Source organism: Microcaecilia unicolor, chromosome 1 (genome assembly GCF_901765095.1).
Source record: "Microcaecilia unicolor chromosome 1, aMicUni1.1, whole genome shotgun sequence".
NCBI classification, from domain to species: domain Eukaryota; kingdom Metazoa; phylum Chordata; class Amphibia; order Gymnophiona; family Siphonopidae; genus Microcaecilia; species Microcaecilia unicolor.
In genome coordinates, this window is record NC_044031.1 from 189,324,191 (window position 1) to 189,338,021 (window position 13,831).

General features: G+C 42.9%; 1 protein-coding gene across 1 annotated transcript in view; it reads right to left on the minus strand.

The window, feature by feature from the left end:
* The window catches only part of TBX20 (T-box transcription factor 20), a 126,675-nt gene that overhangs the window by 45,095 nt on the left and 67,749 nt on the right, over positions 1–13,831 (minus strand). The window contains exon 6 of the mRNA XM_030189992.1: positions 359–435. Within this exon, the coding sequence (XP_030045852.1) occupies positions 359–435 (77 nt within the window). The remainder of the gene's footprint in view (positions 1–358; positions 436–13,831) is intronic.

A 13,831-nucleotide genomic window follows, 5' to 3' on the forward strand; every position in this document is an offset into this window, starting at 1 on the left:
CATAGTAATCCAGCAGTGCCTTTTAGTAAATCTAGCCCTCCATTTTGAAATATATTGTTTCTCAAACATGTATCACTCTACACAGTGTTATACAAACCCCCAGCTGTTCAGACTCAAAACAACTCTGTCTTCATAAGGTTTATGATACTTGAATTTATGTAAGAGAGCACATTATCAATGGCTACTCCTTAATCTTTTATTTGGAAGGGTAAGGGAAAGAGGAACAGACTCCCGCAGTATATACAACAAGATAACATTAATACCCACAACTTCTCTGGAATTGCAAGACTATTTGTTCTACAAACGGCTCTCTTTATCTTATCTATGTAAAAAGAAGTAAACAGAAAATTTCCATTACCTCTCAATATCAGTGAGTCTGGAGGAGTCTCTGAATCCTTTAGCAAAGGGGTTGCTGTCAATTTTCAGTTTAGTTATCTGGAAACATAAGGGCAACACAACAATATCATTTTTGTTTGAGTGTGCTGAGGCATTGCATCTCACAGAGTGATAAACAATTAATCTGCACAGCTTCATGGCGAAAATGTTTCTTCTAGTTTGATTCTGATTTGAACCTTCTTCAGTGCTGTACAGTTAGGCTGATAACATGTTGATCTCCACACAGTCACATATGTCCCCAATACAGTTTGGTTTTATTTTTTCAAAGTTTAGGCAGAAATGAAAAAAAATCTGTATGCATCATATCTTTGTCTTTATCACACTAGGGGCTAGGTATGCTTTAATTTCAAAGAGATGGAATAACTTATTTTACATATCATACCAGAACTACTTACAATGAGAATTTTCTTCTTCTCTTTGAGGAACTTAGTACCAGGATAAGCACTGGCTCAAGCACTCTACCCTTTATTAGAAATGTGGCGTGATGGTGAACGAAAGAAAAATGACCCAATTTCCATATTCCAAATATTATTTTTTGTGTGTGTGTATATATATATATATATATATATATATATATATATATAAAATATGATCCTTCTATGTAATCACCAATCTAGCAACTGAGCAGAAGGCATATCGCCAATGTTTCCACTAAGAAGTGGCCTGGTGTGTGTAAAGTTTTTTTGTGTGTGCGAGCAACAAGTTTTAAAGACCAACAATTTTTGAGTACCAGAATTACCAACGCATTTCTGTATATAGCACAAAGATACATTTTTGTGAGCAATCATGTAAAATCTGTGAGCGACTCTCCTAAAATGTATGAGCAATTGCTCATGCGCTCTGCTTAGAGGGAACACTGCATGTCGCTAATCTTATATTGGATAGGTTTGTGATAAATTTGGCTTTTCTGCTGGCCCAAAATATCAATGCTTCATTATTGGATGTCAGCTGGTCTCTAGGGGTGTGCAGGCCACAGTTTTTCATCTAGTTTCCTTTCCTGTGTTTTGAATGTGGAAAAAATACAAAGCAGATCGTTAAGAACGTAATTTATTGAAACAATTTAAAAATATAAAAATCATAGATACATATATAAGGTTAGCCCGACACAGGGGCTACACAAAAATCCTTTTAAATTCAAGTTGGAAAAATAATGGATAATTGCAAAAATAAAATATGCAAGCAATTTCAGTGTGAAAAAACAGCTCTTCGAGAGGGCCAAATCCACATAACGTTCCGTCTATCTGGCGTCAACTTGAATTTAAAAGGATTTTTGTGTAGCCCCTGAAGCAGCCCTTGCTGGGCGAAACACGGCCTGTGTCGGGCTAACCTTATATATGTATCTATGATTTTTATATTTTTAAATTGTTTCAATAAATTACGTTCTTAACGATCTGCTTTGTATTTTTTCCATCTTGGAGCTTGCAGACCGTCTGCCTTTGTGCTTTCTTGGACCCTGTGTTTTGAATGGAAATTTTCATTGTCTGGGATTTTTGTTGTTGTTGTTTTTTTGGGAGCCATATCATTAGCGCACAGTCTTTTGGAAGAGTGTGCAGTATTTATGACACAGGGAAAAGCCTGAAAATTTCAGGCAAAAAAATGACACAAAATACCATGGGAAATGTCATCTCAAATGAATGCACATCCCTACTGGTCTGTGTCCTTTTGCCTCCCCCCCACCCCAATGGCCTTCCCTGGCTCCTTCTGTAAAAATGGTACTTTAAGAACATAAGAATAGCCATACTGGGGCAGACCAGTGTTCTTCTAGCTAAGTATCCTGCTTTCAACAGTGGCCAATTCAGGTCGCTTGTACCTGACAGACCTTTTGGTCTTCCACCTAGGTGTAACAGTCAAAATTACTTTGGATGGTAATGATGTTTACCTATTCCAGTTCTTTTGGGGAAGACATCTGTTATTTTCTCGTGCTAGGCTTCCTGCATATGTTTGCCCTCTTGCAAAGCAAGATCATTCTAAACCTATTTCCACTACTACTGTTGTACCTGTGTTCCTTTTGAACTGTTGATCTTTGTAAAAATACTTTTTGATATGTGACTTTATTCAATCATCTGGCATAAAATTACTGTCTCTCACTGAGTCATGATTGAAGACTACTGACGTGTCTCATTTATATAACTGTCTGCCCCAGGCTTTGATATTTCTAGCATCTCGAGAACTTCTAGGCCAGGTGGTGGACTGCTGTTCTGTATTCAACTAATCTATCATTTACAGAAATTTCATCTGCTTTTGATTATCCGGAAGTGCAAGTTCTAAAAATCTCAGGTCCTTCATCTCTTTTCATAATACTATTTTATTGACCACCTCCTTTGACCATAGTTCAATGGGATTCCTGTCTCCAGGATATTGCTGAAGCCATGTTGTTATTCCAAAATTGTATGATATTAGGAGACTTTAATATTCATGTCAACTGTCCCTGTCACCCAAGAGCAGCTTCACTTCTTGCATTGTTATTGGAAATGAATCTTAGAGAATGGATAACCTTCCCTACATATTCAGCAGGCCATTCACTGGATTTAGTTCTCACACCTCAAAACACTTTAATAAATCCTACAAATTTCTCTTTCACTGTACTATCTTGGTTGGATCACTTAGCAGTGTATTTTCAGTTTTTCTTCCCACAACCTTTCTCTTGTGCTGATAAACCAGGATATTGGGCTAAGCAACTTTCAACTATTGATCCAACATGCATACCTTCCTCTTTATTTTCTCTCCCAGCTGATTTTGAAACCCAATCCCTTGACTCTCAAATTAGTTCTTTTCACAGTTCTTTATCTGGTATGCTTGATCAATTGGCCCCCTTTCTTATTTTAAGACTTCTATAGAAAGAAGAGGACAGTCTTGGTATCATTCAGGATTACGTCTCCTAAACAGACAATATCATAGCGCTGAGAGGAGACGGTGGAAGTCATGAAGGCCAGCAAATATACAGATCTGAAAGAATTTACTTCAAGATTAAGGGAAGCAAGGTGATTATATTTCTCAACCAGACTGAAAAATTCAGCCAATATTTCTAAAGAGATGTATTCCCTTTTTTTTGCAAAACATTAGATCCTCTGGAAGAAACATCTAATATTAAACCATCACCTTAGGTAATTTCTCAATTCTTTTTGTCTAAAATTACTGACTTACAGAAAGCATTTCCACCACTGCCAACACAACTTATGACATCTTCTGATGAAGTTGCTAGTCGTTTCGATTTTTCATTACAGGAATCAACTAATTCAGTAACACCACCATTGACATGGTCCACTTTTCAATTACAAACTGCTACATCAATCCAAATAATTCTTTCTTCTCTTAAACCAACAAATTGTTCTCTTGACACTTTTCCTACATCCTGGCTCAAGGTAACAAATACTGATTTGCTCTCTCCATTGTTGAAAATTATAAACCACAGTTCTTGCTATTGGATCATTACCTGAACGTTGGAAAATGGCTCTGGTTCATCCAATTTTAAAGAAAGCGACATTAGACCCAGTGATACCGGCAAAATTAATCAGCATTCAGATAAACATAAAGTGAGCTTGGCAGTCTTATTTGTTACACACTTCTTTGAACGAGATATATTCCATAGTCTTATTTTGTCTCTGCTGATTACCAAACTTGATTACTGTAATATCATTTACTCAGGTTTGCCATGTTCACATGATAAACAAACTGCAAACAATTCAAAATATTGCAATAAAGTTGTTACATCACGCATAAAAATTTGATCACGTTTCTCGTTTTTTGAGAGAAAAGCACTGGCTACCGGTTGAGCAAAGAATTACTTACAACTCGTTACTACTTATGTTCAAGGCATTTAAGATAGGTGTTCCAGATTATTTGGCCGGAGGAATAGCCTAGTGGTTAGTGCAGTGGACTTTGATCCTGGGGAACTGAGTTCAATTCCAACTACAGCTCCTTGTGACTCTGGGTAAGTCACTTAACCCTCCATTGCCCCTGATACAAAATAAGTACCAGAATATATGTAAACCCACTTTGAATGTAGTTGCAAAAACCTCAGAAAGACGGTATATCAGGTCCCATTTCCCCTTCCCCCCACTCTTACAGTCCCATATACTCCAGCAAGAGTATTGCAATCAATAAATGACTATAGATTAGTCCTTCCTGGACCAAAACAAGTGCACCACAAGGCACTGTGCTTTTTATTTTACTGCCCCTGCGTCTTGAAACAACTAACCACAGAATATTAGGGATATTATTTCCATCAAAGACTTTAAAAGAACCCTAAAAACTTGGTTATTTGAGCACAGTTTTTGAATCATAAACACTGGTGAGAGTGCTACTCTTTCTTGGTTGTTTATCCCCTGGAAATGTATCTTCATTTTTAAACACTTTTTTTCTTTGTTGTTGCTTGATATCTATTAATTTTTTTTGTTATGAATGCCTTACTAAACTATGTTGATCGTAGTTTATTTCTTCTGGTTTCTAGTAAACCAACTTTTTAGTTAATTTACAGATTGTTCACCGCCCGAGTTTGATTTGTCCTTGCCATTCTCAGGGCACAGACCGTAAACGTCTGCCCAGCACTGTTTCTGTCCTAAAAGTTCTGATGCTAATGTCGAAGCCCCTTAAAATTTACACTCCAGCCCCTCCATATCTATTCAGTCATGATCAGGGCACAGACCGTAGAAGTCCACCCTGCACCGGTTTTACTCTCCAAATACCGGCATTGCCACCCAATCTCCACTAAGATTCCATAGTACCCAGCAGTAGTATCTGTGGCTTGAGAACACCAATAATCACCAATTTTGTCCCCTGAAAGAACTCCTAATTAGCTAGAAAATACTAAAATTTATAATATATAGATACCTAAGAGAAGCACTAATTATATCTAATAACAATTGTAGAGCACTACTGTGTGTCTGATTGTATGCCTCTCACTGAGAATAAAACAGTATATATTGTGCTGATAGTTGTATTGTTGCTTTGGCAGGGTAAACTTGGTTACCACTAGGGACAGAGCTTTATACAAAATCAATTACAGAACACTTGTGAAGTATATAGGGCTCAATATTCAAAGGGATAAAAAATGGCGCCTGCATTTAGGTAGCAGATTTGTACATAAACCCTTAGAACAGCTGTTCTCAATGCTGAGAGTGGAGGGGTAGCTTAATGGTTAGTTTAGTGGTCTGAGGAACTAGGTTAATTCCCACTGCAGCTCCTTATGACTCTGGCCAAGTCACATAACTGTCCATTACCCCAGGTACAAAGTAAGTACCTGTACATAATATGTAAACCGCTTTGATTGTAACCACAGAAAGGTGGTATATCAAAATCCCTATCCTCCCCCCTGCCCTGGATGCACATCCAATGAGGCTGGGTCTCAGGATTACCAGGATGAATATGCATGAGATGGATCTCAACAATATGCAGATCTCTCTCATACATATTCATTGTGGTAATTCTGGAAACACAAATGGCTGGGTGTGCCTTCGGGAGAGGGTTGAGAAGCACTGCATTAGAGTACCAACATATGCTAAATATGCACCCATGCACTTTTCTAAAGCAAAACGCGTATCTTCAGAGTGTATAGTGTACACACTTAACAGTAGCCAGTGATTGGTGTAGGTGCTTACACCTAATTTCTTCATGCACGTATCACATGTTAAGCAAGTACTCTATAAAGGAAAGTAGGCATCTTTATAGAATAGACTCCTAACAGCCATCCAGTTATAGAATTTTTTCTGTAAAGAGGGCACTTGGTTTAAGAGGGCAATAGGCATCTACTTAGATGGTGGTTTATAAAGGCAAATAGGTACCTATTTGTCTGTAAAAAAATACACTGGCCCGAAGAGTTGGATGTGGCCTTCCAAACTCTAAAGAAGGCTATTTGTTCAGAGTCCTTTACTGTTTAGAAGGATGCATCAGAGGTTGGACTCGGGGCTGTTCAGGCACAGGAAGTGGATGGGAAAAACCACCCGAAAGCTGTTCCTGTGATCGAGGAAGAGGCTCTCGCAGTCAAATGGGCCCTGGAGACATTCCAGTATTATCTACTGGGCCACAGTTTCCTGATGGTCACTGATCATCAACCTCTGCACTGGATAGCCTGTCATAAGAATTCAAATGCACGTGTAATGCAGTAGTTCCTCAGCCTTCAACCTTTCAACTATGGGGTATAACACCGGGCAGGCTGAGAACATGCGAATGTGAACTTTATGTCCCGAGAAGTGGACCCTGAAATGGCAGGCACTCAACCGTGAACAATGGAGCTGAGGGAGAGGGTATGTGTGGGATTTATAGGACATTGCCCCTCACCCTTAAAAAAGGTCCCTCTTTAATTAGAGTATAGATCCCACCCTAGGAGGAAATAAGCTGGGAATGCCAGAGTCAGTACAGAGAAGTTCAAAAGACAGGGCCAGGCAGAAGTTAAGGAAGCCCAGGGAAAGCGTGAATGCCCACTGTATGCCACTGAAGCGCTCATTTCATAATCGTGACCTGGCTTTTCTTAAGGGTGAGGGGCAATGTCCTATAAACCCAAAGGTGCAGAAATCATGCCTTGAATGCAGGGCAGGTATTTACACCTGCTCACGATGAGAGGTAAATGAATGTATATCGTGTATGCAAATATGCATGTAAATCAGCATATTCTATAATCTATGTGCATACTTGCAAACTCTACCTCTGCACCCCAGATATGCCTGCTGGCACAGCACACACATTCATGCCAACATTCATGTACTTTTAAAGCACCTGGTATTTTATATCAGGCCAATTACATTTGTATGCAACTACAAACATGACTTTTTAAAAAAATACCCTCTTAGTAGTGGCTGCTAAATGAAAGAGTCCCTTATCAGTAGATTTTCAGTGGCTGTATATGGACAGTACCACTGAAAATTACTCTTAATGCCCTGGCACTATCTATATATGGGGCCAAAAAATGTGTGTAAAAAAAAGCACTATTCTATAAAACACACTTAAAGTTAGGCACAGGGTTGTAGCCAGACTTCGGTGGGAGGGGGGTCCAGAGCTCGAGGTGAGGGGGCACATTTTAGCCCCCCACCATTGCCGCCGCCGCCACTAACTTTGACCCCCCCAGCCAACAACCCTCTCGACCCCCCTCCTGCTGATAACCCTTCCCTGCCGCCGTCGCCTACCTTTGCTGGCGGGGAACCCCAACCCCTGCCAGCCGAGGTCCTCTTCTTCCGGCGCAAGGCTTTGTTCTGTTTCTGAGTCTGACGTCCTGCACTTTGTACGTTCTATAATGAATACTGGGTGCCCAGATTCTTTTATAGAATTGATAAGCGTGGAACAACAAAAGACCCTTGCACAGATCAATGCAAGCAGGCAAACACAGCGAAGGCGACACCAAAGATGATGTAAAACAAAACAACCAACGAACTCAAAGAGTTCACATCAGAAGTTTTATTCAAAGTATGCAATGGACTAAACACAAATCGTGTTTCGGCCACAGAGGCCTGCCTGTGCAACGTCTGAAAGTAATGACCTAGTCTCAGATGTATCAAACACAGGCGAACTCACTTCCAAAGCAGCAGCAAAAGCACTCCTGTGTTTGATACATCTTTTATAGAATTACCAGTATAATATGGCATCAGGGTACCTGATTTTTACACACCCAGAATTGCACTAGCTATAGAACTGGTTTAACTGTGGGTATATAAATGTGGCAGAGATATGTGTAACTGACAGTATCCTGTCACTTAGCCATCTTTCTGACTTTGAGACAGAGAGTTTACAAAATTAGCCTCCTGAATCCTGAGCACATCCTAAACTTTTGGGCCCTAGTTTGCCTATGCTTTAATCCAGCTCTGTCTGGAAAGTATACATGCAACTGGGAGCTTTGCCTGTATCCTGCCCATGCTCCATCCATGTATTTGCCCCTTTGCACTTATGTGCTCTGTTCCTTATTCACACAAAACAGCACAGAGAGGGTTCAAAGCACAAGGCACAAACCAAAAAACAAAGAAAAGCACTAAGAGCTTCCAAAATCGGGACAAATTCTTTAATTCACCAGCAAAGATACAAATAGTACATCAATCTCCCGCAGCATGGACCCGACACGGGCCGTGTTTCGGTGCACAGTAGATGACCTCCTGGGCCCTTGGATGATCAAGCCGACATGCTTGCAAGTAACAGCTGCTATTTTACTAAGTCCCTTTGCACATCCCTCCTCCTACTCAGTATAGCATACCTGACAAGTCTCCAGCATTCAGCAGGAGACTCCTGCTTTGGTGGGTCATCTCCCGCACTCCTGCCAAAGCGGAAAAGTCTCCCGCTGAATGCCGTCAACGCAGCTGCCGCCGCTTCTGTTGAGCAGCGGCAGGAACAAAAGTAAGCACCACGCTGAGCCAGAGCCGCTGCCACTGCTTCTCTCCACAGCTGGTATAAGAACAAAAACAAGCGCGGGGCCGCACTTGCAGCAGCCTTCAGGCATGCGCTGTTGGCTCTGCCGTCCTCTGCACCGACTGACGTCAATTTCCCTTTCCAGGGGCAGAGGATCGGCAGAGCCTACAGGGCATGCCTAAAGGCTGCTGCGGCCCCACGCTTGTTTTTGTTCTTGTGTCGGCGCTGCTGCAAAGAGGGCTGGAGGGAGAGAGGAAACATGGCTGGAAAGGGTAGGGGAAGGGAGAAAGGGTGTCCAGAGGGAGGTGTCCAGAGAAAGCAGAGGGGAGAGAAAGAAAGAAAAGTGAGGATGCTGGAGGGTACAGAGAGAGAGAGAGAGAGAGACAGAGAGAGAGAGAGCCAGAGAGCGATGGGAGAGAAAGAGGGGACATGGAAAACAGCAGGGGAGAGACAGGCTGCTGGGGAGAAGGAAGAGGACCAAGGGGGGAGACCCTGTATGTTCAGATGGAGAAATAAAGAGGAGAAATGCTGGGTGAAAAGGGGGGAGAGAAAGAGGAAAAATGCTGAAGGAGAGGGCAGAGAGAGAGAGATGAGTGGAAAGATGGGGAGAGAGAGAGAAGCTGCTGGGGAGAAACTGGGGGGTGACCCTAGCTGTCAGATGGAGAAATGCTGGATGAAAGGAGGGAGAGGGAAAATGATAGAAGAAGGAGGGGTCAGAAAGAGGGAAGTTGCTGGATGGAGGGGTAGGGAGAGAAAGAAAGAAAGAAAGAAAGAAAGAAAGAAAGAAAGAAGAAGAAGAAAGACACTGGAAGGATGGGTAGAGAAAGGACATGCTGAATGGAAAAGGGTAGAGAGAGAGAACTGTCTAGAAGGAAGGGGAGATAGAGGGAGACAATGGATGGAAGGATTGGGAGAGGGTAATGGGTGGAAGGATGGAGAGAGAAAGGGGGATGACACTGGATAGAAGGGTGGGAGAGAAAGAGGGAAGGTGCTGGATGGAAGGTTAAGGAGAGAAAGAGGGAAGGTGCTAGATGGAAGTTTAGGGAGAGAAAGAGGAGATGCTGGATGGAAGGAAGGATGCAGAGAGCGGGGGAGACACTGTGAAGATGGGGAGAGAAAGAAGGGAGATGCTGGATAGAAAGGGGGAGAGGAGAGAGTTAGTGAAAGACTAGAGAATAAGCAGAAGGTGCATGGGGAGAACAAAAGTGAGGAAAAGATGAAAAGCCATACTACTACTACTTAACATTTCTAAAGCGCTACTAGGGTTACGCAGCGCTGTACAATTTAACATGGAAGGACAGTCCCTGCTCGAAGAGCTTACAATCTAAAAAGACAAATGTACAGTTAATCAGATAGGTCAGACAGATTGGGGCAACCTATATGTTCGAAAGGTTAGGTTCCGAATGCAGCATTGAAGAGGTGAGCTTTAAGCAAGGATTTGAAGATGGGTAGGGAGGGGGCTTGGCGTAGGGATTCAGGAAGACTGTTCCAGGCATAGGGTGAGGCAAGGCAAAATGAGCGGAGCCTGGAGTTGGCAATGGTGGAGAAGGGTACTGAGAGGAGGGATTTGTCATGTGAGCGGAGGTTACAGGCAGGAACGTAGGGGGAGATGAGGGTAGAGAGGTAGGGTGGAGCAGCAGAGTGAGTGCATTTGTAAGTAAGGAGGAGAAGCTTGAATTGGATGCGGTATCTGATCGAAAGCCAGTGAAGCGACTTGAGGAGAGGGATGATATGAGTATATCGGTTCTGGCGGAATATGAGACGTGCGGCAGAGTTCTGAATGGATTGAAGGGGGGATAGATGGCTGAGTGGGAGGCCAGTGAGGAGCAAGTTGCAGTAGTCGAGACGAGAGGTGATGAGAGCGTGGACGAGAGTACGGGTGGTGTGCTCAGAGAGGAAAGGGCGAATTTTGTTGATGTTGAAAAGGAAGAAGCGACAGGTTTTGGCAGTCTGTTGGATATGCGCAAAGAAGGAGAGGGAGGAGTCGAAGATGACCCCGAGGTTGCGGGCAGATGAGACGGGGAGGATGAGGGTGCCATCAACTGAGATAGAGAGTAGTAAAAAGAGGGAAATTAAAGAATGGATTGTAAGAATGAATTAAATCTGGACAGAGAGTGAGGCAGAAATATAAACTGAAGAAAACAAAGAAAAAGGCGAGAAAATGACAAATGGACAGGAAACCCTGGCAAGAGAGTTGAGAAGACAAAGGAATGCAAAATCAAGAGACTGGGCCCAACACAATTAGAAAAAGTAAATGGCCAGACAACAAAGAGGGGCATAATTGAACGGCGCCAGCCATCTTTGGGGCTGGCTCCGCAAAGAGGTGGAGCCAACCATATTATCGAAAAAGATGGTCGGCCATCTTTTCTTTTGATAATACGGTTGGGGCCGGCTAAATCTCAACATTTAGGTCAAATGTTGAGATCGCCAGGTTTACAGATGGCCGGCTTCGGTTTTCAGCCATAATGGAAACCGGGCCCGGCCATTTCAAACCTGGCGAAATGCAAGGTATTTGGTCATGGGGGGAGCCAGCATTTGTAGTGCACTGGTCCCCCTCACATGCCATTACACCAACCGGGCTCCCTAGGGGGCACTGCAGTGGACTTCAAAAATTGGTCCCAGTTGCATAGCTCCCTTACCTTGGGTGCTGAACCCCCCAAATCCCTCCCAAAACCCACTCCCCACAACTCTACACCACTACCATAGCCCTAAGGGGTGAAGGGGGGCACCTACATGTGGGTACAGTGGGTTTTGTGGGGAGGGTTGGAGGGCTCCCATTTACCACCACAAGTGTAACAGGTGGGCCTGGGTCCACCTGCCTGAAGTGCACTGCACCCACAAAAAACTGCTCCAGGTACCTGCATACTGCTGTCAGGGAGCTGGGTATGACACTTGAGGCTGGCTTAGAGGATGGCAAAAAATATTTTTTAAAATTGTTTTGGGTGGGAGGGGGTTATTGATCACTGGGGGAGTAAGGGGAGGTGATCCCCGATTCTCTCCGGTGGTCATCTGGTCAATTGGGGCACTTTTTTGAGGCTTGGTCCTAAAAATAAATGGACCAAGTGAAGCCGGCGAAATGCTCATCAGAGCCGGCCATCTTTTTTCCATTATCGGGCGAAGCCGGCCATCTCGTAACCACGTCCTCGTCCTGCCTTCTGTACCCTGCCAAAATGCCCCCTTGAAGTTTGGCCAGCTCCGCGACGGAAAGTAGTTGAATCTGGCCAAAATCGGCTTTCGATTATACCGATTTGGCCGGGTTCAGGAGATGGCCGGCCATCTCCCGATTTGTGTCGGAAGATGGCCGGCGATCTCTTCAAAAATAAGCTGGAAAGGTACAGAAAATAATTTTATTTTTAATTTAGGATAAAGCAATGTGATAGCTGTGTTAAGGAAGGATAATAAATGCAAATAAAACACAAAATAGAAAATAAGGTGATACCTTCACTGATTTTTAAAAGACTTTTGATTAGCTTTCAGAGACCAGCACTTCCTTCCTCAAGTTAGGAGAGGATACCATAACAGCATTATACTGTCCTGACCTGACCTTAGGCAGGAGGATTTGGCCCCTGAAAGCTAATTGAAAAGGGTATTAGGCTATTAAATAAAATATTTTCTGAAATGGCTGTGGGATTGAGGTGTGTCAGGGGGTGGAGCCATGTAGAGTGTGTGGAGCCAAAGCAGAGTGGGGTAGGGCTGGGGGGCGTGTACTAAAATCTCCCTTTCAAAATTAGGACCCCTTGGCAACTCTGAGTACAGGGATATTGGATTTAATCAGGTATGCAAGGATGACTTCCAGCCAAGAGTGGACTCCTCTGGAGGCAGAGGAATGTCTGAGGCAAGCTGTGCCTGCTGCCACCATCTGTAAGCAGTCAATAGCCCAGGGCTTCCCAAACTGTGAGTCACAATTGAAAACAGTATTTGGGGTTATGACCTGGGCAAGCCTTCCATAGAGACATCATCTATATGTGCCTCTGGGGGTTTGTGGGCAAATGCGGTCACGGACAAAGAAAGTTCGATAAATGATGCAATAGTCACAACTCAGGTTTGCCATCATTTTCATCTCAATGGACAAACTCTGAAGGTTGCCGATGTGGAGCCCAGGTGTCCACAAACATACGGCCGAGAGTTAAGTGTTTTGGGTAGGCATTTTTTCAGTCAGTATATGTGGAACCTTTAAATATGTATATTATATATTTTTGTTTTGCAAAATAGGCCTTTTTATAATAAAAACCTGAGGCATTTGCCCTTTGAAATCCCAAAAGGCTAGGGAATTTCGACCCCAGCATGCATACCTTGTTAAGTCAATTTGATTGAATGCTGTATTTATTATAATATCTATCAGAGGGTTTTGTTGACAATATAAATCATGAAATGAAAGATATACATGACCTTCATTCAAATCCAACAAACAAGGGGATGTCACATGTCAGGAATGAAAGTGCACTCAGATTACAACCATTTCTCATCAACAGTGTCATTGGGAAATTGTGGGTCACAGCAAAGCTGCAAACACTGACATTTTTTTAGGCATTTACCTGTATATTGCAATTTTTATTCCAACTGCGAAGATGATTGTAGGAATTTGCTAAGGGCACTGAACTCAAATTCTATCATGTTTGATCTACTCTTACTGTACAACGCCTTGAGTGAATTCCTTCAAAAAGGCGGTAAATCCTAATAAATAAAATACAATTTAAAAAATGGTGCCTCAATGTAGACATGCAATTGGACATGCAGATATAGTACAGGGCATGTTACGCCTGTAACAAAATTAGGGACCCTTTTACTAAGCCATGCTCAAAAGTGGCTGGTGCTGTTTAGCACATGGGTTTCCCTGCATGTTGTGGCCACTTTTAGCGTGGCAGTGAAATGGCCACATTAGTATATTTTCCTGTAATGGCCACATGCCAATACAGTGGGAGCCCTTACCGTCACCTATTTACTAGGTGGTAAGGGCTCCCACGCTAATCAGGTGGTGTACGGCAATGTACCCACGTTACCCAATTAGCGCAGGGCATGTCTCCTCTCTGCCCATAGACACGCCTCCCACACCACTTTCTAGCATGGGATTAGCACACGCTGATCGGCACACTACACTGGGATGCTTCAG